Source organism: Salvelinus namaycush, chromosome 6 (assembly GCF_016432855.1).
Source record: "Salvelinus namaycush isolate Seneca chromosome 6, SaNama_1.0, whole genome shotgun sequence".
Taxonomy (NCBI): domain Eukaryota; kingdom Metazoa; phylum Chordata; class Actinopteri; order Salmoniformes; family Salmonidae; genus Salvelinus; species Salvelinus namaycush.
The window spans coordinates 10,826,030-10,841,515 of record NC_052312.1 but is presented as its reverse complement, the minus strand read 5'-3'; the positions used below and the strand labels follow the sequence as shown (position 1 = coordinate 10,841,515).

The window sequence follows — 15,486 nt, the reverse complement described above, 5'->3', positions numbered from 1 at the left end:
TTTTTGATGACATTGGTCTGCTGAAAATCTGTTTAGTCTTAGTTCATCATAATATAATGCGATATAACCTGTTTCTCATCTGGATATATTGGAGGTGGGGAATAGTCTGGCCGGCTGTAAATTGGAATAGTCTGGCCGGCTGTAAATTGGAATAGTCTGGCCGGCTGTAAATTGGAATAGTCTGAGGTGACTACCAGTATGATATTGTCTGTGCTTCACCCCATTATCAATATGAAATCCATATTTCATCTGTGCACTGACTACTTACTGTAAGTCGCTCTGGATAAGGGCGTCTGCTAAATGACTAAAATGTCAAATGTACTATTGAGATTTTCTGTCCGTTTCAAGAGGCGACGGAGGGGCAGCCGTAGTCAGTCTAGCCCTGAGCTCCTGCCACATTTCTTTCCCCAGACAGACACCTCAGAGACCTATGTCTGTCACACAAAGGTAAAACTGCTTACAATTTCCCCCGATGCCTCTAGAATAAAAACAATGTAGGTGACTTAATCAAGAGTTGTCGTGAATACATTTGAGGAGAAAATGTAATTGTCGGGTTTTGCTGAGTAATTAGTGGTCTGTCTGTGTTGGGTCGAGGCCTTAATGGCAGCTGTTGTTTCTGGGGCATTGTTTCTCCCAGACGTCTGTGGTTTGATAGAATCAGAAAGAGTTTGAGTGTGGGGGCAACTGATGAAGCCTTTTTTGGCATGGTGGCAGAAGTGTGTGCGTGTGTGTGTATCAGTCAGAGCTGCAGCTGTTTTCAACTCTTAATAGGGGCACCACTGAAGAAATCAGTTTAGAGGGAGTCTGTAGCTGTCTGGGTTCTGGCCCTTTCAAAATGTAATCAACCCAGCAACAACCCTACCACTTCAACTGCCAATTGCATTCATACAACTTCCAGACCTAGCAACAGAAAAACAGTGCCAGCATTTTGTCCATTGTCGATTTAACGCCATCCAGATTCAAGCCAGTTTGTTTAGTCCTTCTCCCTTGCTTTCTCTTTTTTGTTTCTTTCTCCTGCACTTTCTCCATCCCTTTCCTGCACTCTCTCTCTCTCTCTCTCTCTCTCTCCAGTCTATGCGCATGCACACACATACGCACGCACACTCTCACACACACACACTTGCGCTCACACTTTTTTTTTTCTCTGTCTTTCTCTCAACTCCATCTCTCTCCCCTCCTTTCTCTTCCTGTCCATGGTTTAGTGTTAAGGAAGTGGGCAGGCATCCAAACTAGGCTGAGGTTGGATGTGGGGGTCGTGGTTGCCTGTGGACTAGCAAGGTCGTGGTTGGCTGGTATCAGGAGACTAGAGGCGAACCAGTCTGTGCATGTCCAGGAACGGGATGACTGATCATTTAACACTTCCTCTGCCAGCAAGCCAGCTACGCTCCAGACACCCCATTCTGTCTGCCACCGCCATGCACACATAACACTGTATAATGTGTTGTGTTTCTGTGTTAAAACAGCTAGTACAGACAATGATATACTGACAAGGCCCATAACGCTTCCTCTGCTAGCTACACTCCAGACATCCCCATTTAGTCTGCCGTCGTCAAGAGCACAATGTGTGTCGGTATGTTCCTGTGTTGGCTAACGCAACGCATATACAGACGTCTTGTTGACTTTTCGATGTCCAGCGTTGGCGTACTGTCACAGGATGTGGCTTGTAATTTTCACAAAGGGAAAATACTCTTCCATTCCTTAATTGGAGAATTAGTGTCTACTTTGACATGGACATTATCCCCACCTCTGAGTTCGAAGAAAAGTCATGAATTCCTGGTCTGTAGTCTGGAAATTCAACCAGAATAGGATGCCTAACATTAGGAACTCCTTCCTAATATTGAGTTGCATCCCCTTTTGCCCTCAGAACAGCCTCAATTCGTCGGGGCGTGGACTCTAGGTGTCGAAAGTGTTCCACGTTTCTTGACACAAACCGGTGCGCGTGGCACGTAGTACCGTACCCCGCATTCAAAGGCACATAAATATTTAGTCTTGCCCATTCACCCTCTGAATGGCACACATACAATCCATGTCTCAAGGCTTAAACATCCTTCTTTAACCTGTCTCCTCTTAATCTACACTGATTTTGAAGTGACTTTAACAAGTGGCATCAATAAGCGACTGTTGCTTTCACCTGGATTCACCTGGTCAGTTGATGTCATGGAAAGATGTTCTTAATGTTTTGTACACTCAGCGTATCTATCATCAGAGCACATGGCCTCCCTCCGGCTCTGGTCTTTCATGCTACATTATCTCTTGGCACATTAAGCACTCCTTGTCTACGCGATGTCTGCAGGCAAAGGTGATGTCCTTAAAGTTCAAACCCTAACCTCAGGAGCACCAACAAATCTCCATTTTAGTTGACCACAACTAGCATTGTTAACCACGTTTCTATCACAGGTGAGGTTGAGTCCTATTTCGTTTAATGATTTATAAATATGACCGGATTATTCTATGCATTTTTTTTTTTAAAGATCGGATTTGCATGGCTGTAGTCGATTGCTATGTCGCGCAGTATCCTACAAACGTACTGTGATCTGTAGTAATGTGGTGCTAATTCAGGTTACTCAATGAGGCGTCTGCTAAAAACGATTTCATAAAAACAGACTAGTCACTCGGTATGACATAACTTCAACTCCCATGGTCCCAAGGCTGTCTGGTCTTCAGTTCCCAAGATGTGGCCTTTTATTTGCACAAAGAGAACAGCCGTTTTGTCTCTCCTCAATTCAGCTGGGTTTCAGTCACTCCACCTCCATACGTTTGCTGTTCAGTCATGCTCATTTGCATAACATGACTCAACTACATTCTGTTTAGCTGGACGCTAGTATGATTGTTGCTACCACTAATAACTATACTGTGTGCGAGCTTGACAGTGATTCTGACAAGTGGCATACGATTGTCCACCAATTTAAGGCTGTATATTTTGAGCTAATTGGAAGATTTGCTGTGATTAATCGTGACTAATTGCAAATTCAGAATTTGATCAAATTTAACTGTAATTTACGTTTTCTTTTTATTTATATATATTTTTTTATACGAAAAGCATTACAAGAATATTGACCTGTCGGTTATGTCCAAAGTAACGGTAAGCAAAATCAAGGAAAATTTATAAGGCGCACTTTTTTTTTTAACCTCAATGTCGATTTAAGACATCACATTGTTGTTTTTAGCTGTATAGATGTATTTTTAGATTTTTTCAGTGCGTTTTGAATGCTTTCAGACTACGATTAATCGCAAAAGAAAGGAGTGCACTAAAATGACAAACTGGAGTTACATGATTAACTCTGACAGCCCTACTGGGGTGGGCATGACCAAAAACACACTGGAATTATGTCACGACTCCCAGTTCTGTATGAAGGGTATGCACTTTGGTAATGCTAGTTCTTTTCATTTTATTTTTTGCTTTTCCTTGTTCTGATTAATCATTATTCTTTATGGTTATATTTAAATAGCATTTTTGTGATTTTGTATTTTCTTTTTTCTTTTTTACTGCTTGCTTAACTTTCTATTGATTTATTTTCCAGGTTGCTTGTTGTGATTTTTGTGGTTTTTCTTTGTTGATGTCCCCCTGACCTCTTTGTTTTGCAGATGAGGGCAGGAGTGCAGTTGACCAGGCGGGAGGGGCTCAGATAGTAGCTGGACACATAAAGTCAATGTCCCAAAATACTGACCCGGACAATGGAAAGCTCTTGACTGTCTTTTGTGGCATGCTGATGAACTATAGCAATGAAAATGGTAATGACAAACTCCCCCCGGATAAACAAAATTAACCAATCTAAACAGAGTAAACTTTTTAAAGAATTAATCTAAGAGATAAAGTGAGATGTTTTATTGTCACATACACCAGATAGGTGCAGTGAAATGTGTTGTTTTACAGGGTCAGCCATAGTATTACGGTGCCTCTGGAGGAAATTAGTGTTAAGTGCCTTGCTCAAGGGCACGTCAACAGATTTTTCGGCTCGGGTATTCAAACCATCGACCTTTCAGTTGCTGGCCCAATGCTCTAACCGCTAGGCTACCTGCCGCCCTACTTTGGCAGTGTTGGTGACTGTACTAAATGTAATGTTGACACCTTTTATCCAGTCTTAAAGTGATAGTTTACTTAAAAATGAAAATTGTCTGATATTTTCAGACCTCAAATGTAATTAATGACGAGACGAGTCCACGTCCCAGGCCATCTGTTGTGCTTGTTTATGTGGATCGCCATTAGCTTTTGCAGCTGCTATATGCCTCAAATCCAAACTGATTGTTATTTCCATATAGCTGGATCTACACAACTGGGACTTTTTAATAGATGGTGTAGGGGCATGGACTCATTAGCTGACTGTTTTTGAAGTCTAAAAATGTCTGACAAATTTAGATTTTAGCCAATGTTCAAGTTTATATTAGTCAGCCTTTACTCACCATGGTGACAGGAGGTGGTGATAAAGAGGATTGTTCAATATCTGTCCCCTGGAGAGTGGTCTGTCTGCTTCAAGTCCACTTCCATTGCTTTCTATTGTATCTTGCTTGAGGCCTTGGTAATTTTCCTCTTAAAGCAGTGACTGCTTGTCCTTGTAATTGGTGGTAGGTGGTGATGGTGTCCCTACAGCTTATACTGCAGCCATTTCTTCCCCTTTACACAGCACTCTCTTGTTTTCTAGTTAGATTGCCTATTCTCCCACAACCCTCCTTGCAAAGCCTATATGGTCTATCCAGGTGCAAGGTCCGGCGTAATCAATATGGATCACTTCTGTTGTCAACCTTCCAGCACCTGTTCCAGTTTAATTAGGCCGCGTTCCAAATGGGACCCTATTCCCAACGGGACCCTATTCCCAACATAGTGGACTACTTTTGACCAGAGAATAGGTTGCCATTTTGGACTTGTGCATAGACTCATAAAATATGAATCTTTCATTCAAATGAACACATTGTTTAGAACCGTTTAACTGTGCTAGGTAATTAACTAGTCTTGTTGTGATGATGCAACAGTTTTGCCACTGGGGATTAGCAGTGACTCATTTTCTTTTGCAAGTCACTTTACTGCACAACTCTTAACACTGCTTTTTAAAGGTAGACTCTGCAATATGACATCATACACAGCAGGGGGGACTTCCTGCTTACAGACATCAACAACAAATCAAATCTACCAAAACAGCCACTATTGACTCTTCCCAATGTGCGTCCTCACTTGAAGCCTGCCCACATTGGGAAGAGACAATAGTCAAGTGTCAGTCTTGCCAGATTTGAAATTGGTTGAGGTCTGTAAGCAGGAAGTCACCCCACTGGGTATGATGTCATATTGCTGAGTCTACATGTAAAACATTTCAAGTAGCTGCTGTGGAACCCTCTTCAAATTGGACTATAGAAAGTTGAGTTTTGGTCTTATTTGTTCCACAGGAGTGTATTCACTAGTGACCTCATCACAGATTCTGTGCATAAACCGAAGAATAAGATTCTGCACGTAAACTGAAGAAACTGTTGCGGCGGTATAGAATGCGTAGGATAATGAGCAGCATTAGTTCTGGTGTTTGGACCCAGAGTTGTCATAGCTGATCAAATTACACAAGATTTTAGTTCTGGGTTAAGCGAGATTACTAGGAACCAAACGGAAGTAAATGGGCCGAAATGGAGTTGTAGCTGAATTTGTCCCATAAACTGTTTTAATTGTTCTGATGCAAAACAATTTTGCAACGGTTTGCATGAATGAAAACACCCCAGGCTGGTTAGTGGTGTAGTGACAGGGATGCTCGGTGGGTGTTTTATGGCACTTTCGTCTACGTTCTAACCCTGATGTTCCACGACGTACTGCTCCTCTCTGAATAATGTCAATTATTAATGAATGGGCCAAGTTCTATAACTTTTTCTCCTCCGTGGGCAAGATGCAGAACGTAATTTTCGGTCTATCGCTTCACCTGTACGATCCCTGACCAGTCCGAGGTCACTCACCAACTCTTTTGTCCTCCCGTCGAAAATAGACTGAGGAAATTTAAGTGACCAAAAATGTGGCGTTCAGGGGAGGTACATGCAAGTCAGCGACAACTCAGGCTTTCTCTTGTTCTTTTCCCCCAATCAAACATGGAGCTAAGATAATTTTCTTCGTTAACCTAATGATCTGCGATCAGATCATCAGACATTAAACAGTGCTGTGGTTACACAGAAATAGAATTACTAGAACGGACATCCCCATTCGAGGCAATGTTCCACGATGTTTGGAATTCTGTTTCCATGCGAGTTACTGTCCTCTGCTTGAAGCGGTGCTACTTCCGGTGACACTGACATTTAGCCTGAGCTGCCAAGCACCGTTATCACTGCACTAAATCAAACCATTTCACGGAGCTCAGCAAAGCCTGATTTGACTTGAGTTAAATCAGATTCAAATATCTCACACAGACATGTTTTGACTCCACTAGTCAATTATGGTTGGTTGTGGCCTCCAATCTGTTGAGCTTTGAATAAGGCCATTTTCTTTTATTGCCGCTCCATGAAAAGGATGTTTGAGAAAACGAGACACTTCATGTAGCCTCTATACCAAAGTTGAGAAAATAATGTAAGTAAATGTAATTACAAATAGTGTGTAACATAACTGCCTAGTGCAATTACGTCCTGCTCAACACTGTTCATAGATGTAGTACCCAAATTAAGTTTGAATTATTTAGCACGAGGTTAGGTGTGAAATGCAGCCTAGAGTTGTTTCCAAGCCCTGTCATCGGCTATAATAAAACAAACGCTGTCTCAGATGTCACCACTCAAAAGGCTGAAAAAGTTGATGGTTGAAAATAATACATACAAATACCGCAAGCTCTACACGTCCTTGGAACGGTAAAGAGGAGAGAAACCGCCTTCTCTACGCTGAGATACGGAATCTAACACGTCAGAGTGATGGATTTCGTCTGCTCTGCGCACCACAGCGAGGGCCTGGAGCATTTTTGCAATTACACAATGCAAATTAGTTTGTGGCCGTCAGCGGATCATTCCCTTCAGCTGGCTGTTTGTAAACTCACCACAGCTAATATAACCTTCATTAACATTGATAGAAGCTCTGCACGTCCACTGGTTTTTACAGCGTCTGTGCAAATTGAAGAAATAGAAATCAATATTTTTGTATAAATGTAAATTTGGAATATGATAACTTTGACCCAAGTTGGTTTATGTTTCTGGAGTTCGATCTTCTCCAGTAGGCCTTCTGCTTCTGTCGAGGCCTATTGTGGATTATGGTTAGGATCTAATGTTTTGAGTGAATAACAGTTCTGGCGGATGACAATTGCTGGTGGTTGTTTTTAAAAAGTACCAGCAAAAAATGTCAGCTTGTATTTCAGAGAGACCCCTTATTAATTCACTAATATAACTATTTTTCAATTGGTTACCTCCTTTTAGCACTCACCCTCCTTCCTTCTAGCCTTTTATCGTCTCCCTCCGTCTCACTTTCCCATTCTTCTTTTCTTTAACTTTTCCTTTTTCTTCTTGTACCCTCTCTCTCCGCCCATTTTGTCAGTATTGGTAGTCTCTTAAAGCCAACTTAATCAACTCTTTCTCTTATCTTTCCTCTCTAGGCTCTTCTAGCTGGTTTTCCAGAGCTCACTACAACCAGGGAAATACATCTGCACTCTGATATCCTGTATTTGAAAAAAATATATACTGTTTAGCTAGTCTACATTTAGCAAATGGTAGTTCAACTGTGCAAATTTGTTTCCTTGTTTGCATTAACTAATTTCCCTTTTTAGAAATTGCCTTTATGATCCTCTTGAGACTTGATTTTAAGACGTATGGCTTTATACCTTCCATTAGCTTTTCCACTTCTAATTATATTATTGACTAGTGTGGGTGTGTGTTTTTATGGCAGCGCGAAGCTGGCAGACAGACGTTTTCATAGCCCAATAATGTATCTCTACGTTTTAGGGCTGAGACAATAGTGCCTTCATAAATTACACACACACACACACACACACACACACACACACACACACACACACACACACACACACACATCAGGGTGTTTCTGTTTAGTTAATTTGCCTAATTAGCAGAAACACTGCCCACCCTGATCTTTGTGGCCTTATTGTAATTCCACCTCAAACACTAGATGGCAGTGCTCTTACCTATCCTCTGATCTCCTCTGTGTGTCCTCTCCAGACTCCTTGCAGGCCCAGTTGATCAACATGGGGGTGATCCCCACCCTGGTGAAGCTGCTGGGGCTCCACTCAGACAACACAGCCCTTACAGAGATGTGCCTCATCGCTTTCGGAAACCTGGCTGAGCTCGGTGGGTAGTGGGACATCTTAGAGCTGATCAGAGAGGTCACTATGTATTTTGTGTATATACCAAAGAAAAGGTATTCTAAATTAATTCTACGGTACATTGAGTAGAATACTGCTGCCACCCCGCCATTCTGGACTTGGTTCAGCTTTTATACCATGCTGTCTGGGGCCTGGGCTTTGAGCATTAAAAAAAGGGTCAACCCCAGATTAAAGTTGAGCCGTGGACTCTCATGTCATTCACATATTTTGTAAATCCGTGGACAGAACTGATTCCGGTGTGTGTCTTTAGCCTGGTGCCAAATCTTTGATCGTTATCATGCCGTACGCTCGGCATGCAAATGAATGAACACAGAGAAGAGTTGGCCTACGCACAAACCGACTGGACCAGTCATTTCATCTTGATTTAACTTTTTTTCTTCCGTCTCTGCAGAGTCCAGTAAGGAACAGTTTGCCTCCACGAACATCGCTGAGGAGCTGGTACGTCTGTTCCAGAAGCAGGCAGAGCACGAGAAGAAGGAGATGATCTTTGAGGTCCTGGCTCCACTCGCTGAGAACGGTAATTCAATACAACTTTTTCTTTATCCCCACAGGGGCAATTAAGACCGGCAAGTGAGGTTATAAATATTAAATATACACTATACATTACCTTCGGAAAGTATTCAGACCCCTTGACTTTTTCCATGTTTTGTTACGTTACAGCCTTATTCTAAAATGATTAAATAAAAGACTATCATCAGCAAGCTACACACAATAACCAATAATGACAAAGCGAAAACAAGTTTTAGAATTTTTTGTGAATTTATAGCAAATATAAAAACATACCTAACATTAAAATTAAGCTCAGGTGCATCCTGTTTCCATTGATCATCCTTGAGATGTTTCTATAACTTGGAGTCCACCTGTGGTAAATTCAATTGATTGGACATGATTTGGAAAGGCACACACCTGTCTATATAAGGTCCCACAGTTGACAGTGCATGTCAGAGCAAAAACCAAGCCATGAGGTCGAAAGAATTGTCCGTAGAGCGCTGAGACAGGATTGTGTCGAGGCACAGATCTGGGGAAGGTTACCAAAACATTTCTGCAGTATTGAAGGTCCCCAAGAACACAGTGGCTCCATCATTCTTAAATGGAAGAAGTTTTGAACCACCAAGACACTTCCTAGAGCTGGCCGCCTGGCCAAACTGAGCAATCGGGTGAGAAGGGCCTTGGTCAGGGAGGTTTCCAAGAACCTGGTGGTCACTCTGACAGAGCTCCATAGTTCCTCTGTGGAGATGGGAGAATCTTCCAGAAGGACAAGTGGCCAGACCGAAGCCGCTTCTCAGTAAAAGGCACATGACAGCCCGCTTCGAGTTTGCCAAAAGGCACCTAAAGCCTCTCAGACCATGAGAAACAAGATTCTCTGGTCTGATTAAACCAAGATTGAACTCTTTGGCCTGAATGCCAAGCTTCATGTTATGAGGAAACCTGGCACCATCCGTACGGTGAAGCATGGTGGTGGCAGCATCATGCTGTGGGGGATGTTTTTCTATGGCGGGACTGGGAGACTGGTCAGGATTGAGGCAAAGGTGAACGGAGAAAAGTACAGATCCTTGATGAAAACCTGCTCCAGAGGGCTCAGGACCTCAGACTAGGTTGACGGTTCACCTTCCAACTGGACAACGACCCTAAGCACACAGCCAAGACAACGCAAGAGTGGCTTCGGGACAAGTCTCTGAATGTCCTTAAGTGGCCCAGCCAGAGCCTGATCTTGAACCCAATCGAACATCTCTGGAGAGACCTGAAAATAGCTGTGCAGCGACGCTCCCCATCCAACCTGATAGAGCTTCAGAGGATCTGCAGAGAAGAATTGTAGAAACTCTCCAAATACAGGTGTACCAAGCTTGTAGCGTCATACCCAAGAAGACTCGAGGCTGTATCACTGCCAAAGGTACTTCAACAAAGTACTGAGTAAAGGGTCTGAATACTTATGTAAATGTGATAGCAGTTTTTTATATATACATTTGCACACAAAAAAACTTGTCATTATGGGGTATTGTGTGTAAATTTGAGGGGGGGTGGAAACAATAGCCTTATTCTAAAATGTGTCACGTAACAATGTGGAAAAAGTCAAGGGGTCTGAATACTTTCTGAATGCACCATATATACAAAGTATGTGGACACCCCTTCAAATGAGTGTATTCTGCTATTTCAGCCACTCCCGTTGCTGACAGGTGTATAAAATCAAGCACACAGCCATGCAATCTCCATAGACAAACAATGGCAGTAGAAGGGCATTGTTGAAGAGCTCAGTGACTTTCAACGTGGCACCGTCATAGGATGCCACCATTCCATCAAGTCAGTTCGTCAATGTCTGCCCTGCTAGAGGTGCATCGGTCTACTGTGCTGTTATTGTGAAATGGAAACGTCTAGGAGTAACAACGGATCATTCGCAAAGTGGTAGGCCACACAAGCTAACAGAACGGGACCGCTGAAATGCGTAGCCAGTACAAAATCGTCTGTCCTCGGTAGTGAGTTTTCCAACCGAGTTGCTTCCAGTGGCAGTGTGGAACGTCAGCACAAGAACTGTTCGTCAGGAGCTTCATGAAATGGGTTTCCATGGCCGAAAAGACGCACACAAGTCTAAGATCACCATGCACAATGCCAAGCTTCGGCTGGAGTGGTGTAAAGCTCACCGCCATTGGAAACTCTTTTTCTCTGGAGTGATGAATCACGCTTCACCATCTGGCAGTCTGACGGATGAATCTGGGTTTGGCGGATGCCAGGAGAACGCTACCTGCCCCAATGCGTAGTGCCAACTAAGGGAATAATGGTCTGGGGCTGTTTTTTCATGGTTCGCGCTAAGCCCCTTAGTTCCAGTGAAGGAAAATCTTAAAGCTACAGCATACAATGACATTCTAGAGGATTCTGTGCTTTCAACTTTGTGGCAACAGTTTGAGGAAGGCCCTTCCCTGTTTCAGCATGATAATGCCCTGTGCACAATGCCAGGTCCATACAGAAATGGCTTGTCGAAATTGGTGTGGAAGAACTTGACCTGCCTTCACAGAGCCCTGACCTCAACCCCATCAAACACCTTTGGGATAAATTGGTACACCGACTGCAAGCCAGGTCTAATCGCCTAATGTCAGTGCCCGACCTCACTAATGCTCTTGTGGCTGAATGGAAGCAAGTTCCCGCAGCAATGTTCCAACATCTAGAGGAAAGCCTTCCCAGAGAAGAGTGGAGGCCGTTATAGCAGCAAAGGGGGGACCAACGCCAAAATAATACCCAGGATTTTGGAATGAGATGTTGGACAAGCAGGTGTCCACATACTTTTGGTAGTGTAGCTGCGAGCAGCAATAATTGTGGTTCACAGGATGACCAAAAGGAAACGAGATCAGTTGGGAAACAAAGCAAGCACTCCATCATGTAGGAACTCTTCCTTTATGTGAAATCAGTGAAAGCATTACCATGTTTCTCTCAATACCACAACGATGACACAAATGAAGTTTATTCTAGTGCTGTAAAATCAAATTTCATTGGTCACATTCATGTGATTAGTAGATGTTATTGTGGGTGTAGCGAAATGCTTGTGCTTCTAGCTCCGACAGTGCAGTAATATCTAACAAATTACACAACATATACACATCGAAGTAGGAACGAATGAAGACTATATACATATATGGACGAGCGATGTCAGAGAGGAACCGACTAAGATACCATAGAATACAGTATATACATATGAGATGAGTAATGCAAGATATCTAAGCATTGTTAACGTGACTAGTGTTCCATTCCTTAAAGTGGCCAGTGATTTCTAGTCTATTCCTATAGGCAGCAGCCTCTAATGTGCTAGTGATGGCTGTTTAGCAGTCTGATGGCCTTGAGATTGAAAAACAGCTTCAATCTCTCGGTCCCAGCTTTGATGCACTTGTACTGACCTCGCCTTCTGGATGATAGCGGGGTGAACAGGCAGAGCCTCGGGTGGTTGTTGTCCTTGATGATCTCTTTGGCCTTCCTGTGACATCGGGTGCTGTATTTGTCCTGGAGGGTGGGTAGTTTGCCCCCGGTATTGCGTTGGGCAGACCACACCACTCCGGAGAGCCTTGTGGTTGCGGGCGGTGCAGTTGCTGTAGGTTGGTTCTTTGACTGCACCTTGTAATCCTTCTTAGTCATTACTTAATGTGTTGAGTTTATATACCAATATACCAATTCGATTTTAGATGGCCAACTATAGATGGCTGAATAGATTGATATATATATATATATATATATTTATTTTTAAATTAGGAGAGCGAGAACTTGTGAAAGAAAATGAGGAGGGGGAGAATGAGGTATATGGAAAAGGAAATTATGGCTAGGGTGCAGAAATGTAGTGTTGAATTATAATGTTAATGTTGTATTAGCATAGCCATAGGGATGCATTCCCTAGCTATTTTACATTAACCATGCGAACATGTCAGATAAGCATACAGAAAAAGTGGCGTGTGCATTTTAGAAAATGTCCAGTTAAGAATTTGAACCTCCCCTCAGCTGTATCGGTCTATCAGAAATGAATAATGTGTTGGTTGAAGTCAGTTAGGTGAGGAAGTGCACACTGCAACAACAAAATAAATTGAGCGACCACGGCTGAATTTGGGTCGGCTCCTAAAACCAAAACGTGCTCGTATGCCAAGTAGAAAGCTAACCTTGTTTTGGGACAGTATATGATATTTGAAGGGGGATTGTCATTATCAGTTTAAAGTAGAGTGGCCAATTTCCACTCACTGGCAGTCGGGCCTATATTATGTGGAGTTATCTGTGGCCTTGGTAACTGCTTATTGGAGTATAGTGGCTCTCGTATCCATAGCTGCTGGGCTGAGGCTGCTCCGAGAGCGAGGGAGAACTAACACCCACAGTGGCAGGAGGAAGAAGACTGATGATGAGCGAAGGGCTCTGACAGTGAACAGGAAGGAGAAGATTGGTCCACCACCATCCTGCCAACTTGACACAACTGTGGGAAGCATTGGAGTCCACATGGGCCAGCATCCCTTTCAACACCTTGTAGAGTCCACGCTCTGACAAATTGAGGCTGTTCTGAGGGCAAAAGGGGGTGCAACTCCATATTTGGAATGTGTTCCTAATGTTTTGTACACGTGTGTTAGACTGAGCGTGTGTGTACGTGCACGTTTTGTGAGAGACAGAATGTGTGTGAGCATGCGTGACAGAGGGAGTGACTCACTGACTGTTGTTGTCAATCTTGGCAGCACACTGGGTTTTCCCCTTCTGCCCTGTTCTTCGACAACGTCCCGCTTAAACTCTACTCCAGAGAACTTCTCCCTCTCTGGCACACGGACGCATACACACAGACACAATACAATCCTAGACTCAAAACATCTAATCTCGCTTACCCCTCACACAAACCCTGTATCCTTTTCTCCCGTCTATGACCGTACTGCTGTAGTGACCTCTTTACCATTTGACCATAGCTACTGCCCAAGCCTGAAGTGGTTTTTTTCCAACACATAGTCCACATTCAAGATTCCCAAAAGCCAAATGGCAAAAAGCACTCACGGAGATCCAGGGACATGGTGCAACAATTGTTATTTATATATATATATATACACTGCTCAAAAAAATAAAAGGGAACACTTAAAAAACACAATGTAACTCCAAGTCAATCACACTTCTGTGAAATCAAACTGTCCACTTAGGAAGCAACACTGATTGACAATAAATTTCACATGCTGTTGTGCAAATGGAATAGACAAAAGGTGGAAATTATAGGCAATTAGCAAGACACCCCCAATAAAGGAGTGGTTCTGCAGGTGGTGACCACAGACCACTTCTCAGTTCCAATGCTTCCTGGCTGATGTTTTGGTCACTTTTGAATGCTGGCGGTGCTTTCACTCTAGTGGTAGCATGAGACGGAGTCTACAACCCACAAAAGTGGCTCAGGTAGTGCAGCTCATCCAGGATGGCACATCAATGCGAGCTGTGGCAAGAAGGTTTGCTGTGTCTGTCAGCATAGTGTCCAGAGCATGGAGGCGCTACCAGGAGACAGGCCAGTACATCAGGAGACGTGGAGGAGGCCGTAGGAGGGCAACAACCCAGCAACAGGACCGCTACCTCCGCCTTTGTGCAAGGAGGAGCACTGCCAGAGCCCTGCAAAATGACCTCCAGCAGGCCACAAATGTGCATGTGTCAGCATATAGTCTCACAAGGGGTCTGAGGATCTCATCTCGGTACCTAATGGCAGTCAGGCTACCTCTGGCGAGCACATGAGAACGGATCTCCGCATGTGTATTTCCCACCGTAAAGCGTGGAGGAGGTGGTGTGGGGGTGCTTTTCTGGTGAAACACTATTTAATTTATTTAGAAGTCAAGGCACACTTAACCGGCATGGCTACCACAGCATTCTGCAGCGATACGCCATCCCATCTGGTTTGCGCTTAGTGGGACTATCATTTGTTTTTCAACAGGACAATGACCCAACACACCTCCAGGCTATGTAAGGGCTATTTGACCAAGGAGTGATGGGGTGCTGCATCAGATGACTTGGCCTCCACAATCCCCTGACCTCATCCAAATTGAGATGGTTTGGGATGAGTTGGACCGCAGAGTGAAGGAAAAGCAGCCAACAAGTGCTCAGTTTGTGGGAACTCCTTCAAGATTGTTGGAAAAGCATTCCAGGTGAAGCTGGTTGAGAGAATGCTGAGTGTGCAAAGCTGTCAAGGCAAAGGGTGGCTATTTGAAGAATCTCAAATAAACAAATCAAAATATTTTAACACTTTTTGATTCCATGTGTTATTTAATAGTTTTTATGTCTATTATTCAACACTAGAAAATAGTACAAATAAAGAAACCCTTGAATGAGTAGGTGTTCTAAAACTTTTTACGCTGAGTATACAAAACATTAAGGATACCTGCTCTTTCCATGACATTGACTGACCAGGTGAACCCAGGTGAAAGCTATAATCTGTTATTGATGTCACTTGTTAAATCCACTTCAAATAGTGTAGATGAATGGGAGACAGGTTAAAGAGGGATTTTTAAGCCTTGAGACATGGACTGTGTATGTGTGCCATTCAGAGGGTGAATGGCCAAGAAAAAATGTAAGTGCCATTGAACAGGGCATGGCAGTAGGTGCCAGGCACACCGGTTTTTGTCAAGAACTGCAACGCTGCTTTTTAAAATGTTATTTACGCTCAACCATTTCCAGTGTGTCACCACCTAAAGGACATGCAGCCAACTTGACACATCTGGGGGATTCATTGGATTCAACATGGGCCAGC

The 15,486-nt window shown here is 43.4% G+C and overlaps 1 protein-coding gene across 3 annotated transcripts in view; it reads left to right on the top strand.

Annotated features, from left to right (window-relative positions):
* Window positions 1-15,486, top strand: part of LOC120049641 (rap1 GTPase-GDP dissociation stimulator 1-like) — a 43,338-nt gene that overhangs the window by 11,146 nt on the left and 16,706 nt on the right. For 2 of the 3 annotated variants that reach the window (XM_038995960.1, XM_038995959.1), the window contains exons 6-8: window positions 3,586-3,732; window positions 8,110-8,238; window positions 8,665-8,790. In XM_038995960.1, coding sequence (XP_038851888.1) covers window positions 3,586-3,732; window positions 8,110-8,238; window positions 8,665-8,790 — 402 coding nt within the window. The remainder of the gene's footprint in view (window positions 1-3,585; window positions 3,733-8,109; window positions 8,239-8,664; window positions 8,791-15,486) is intronic. The other variant, XM_038995961.1, reaches the window with a different exon arrangement.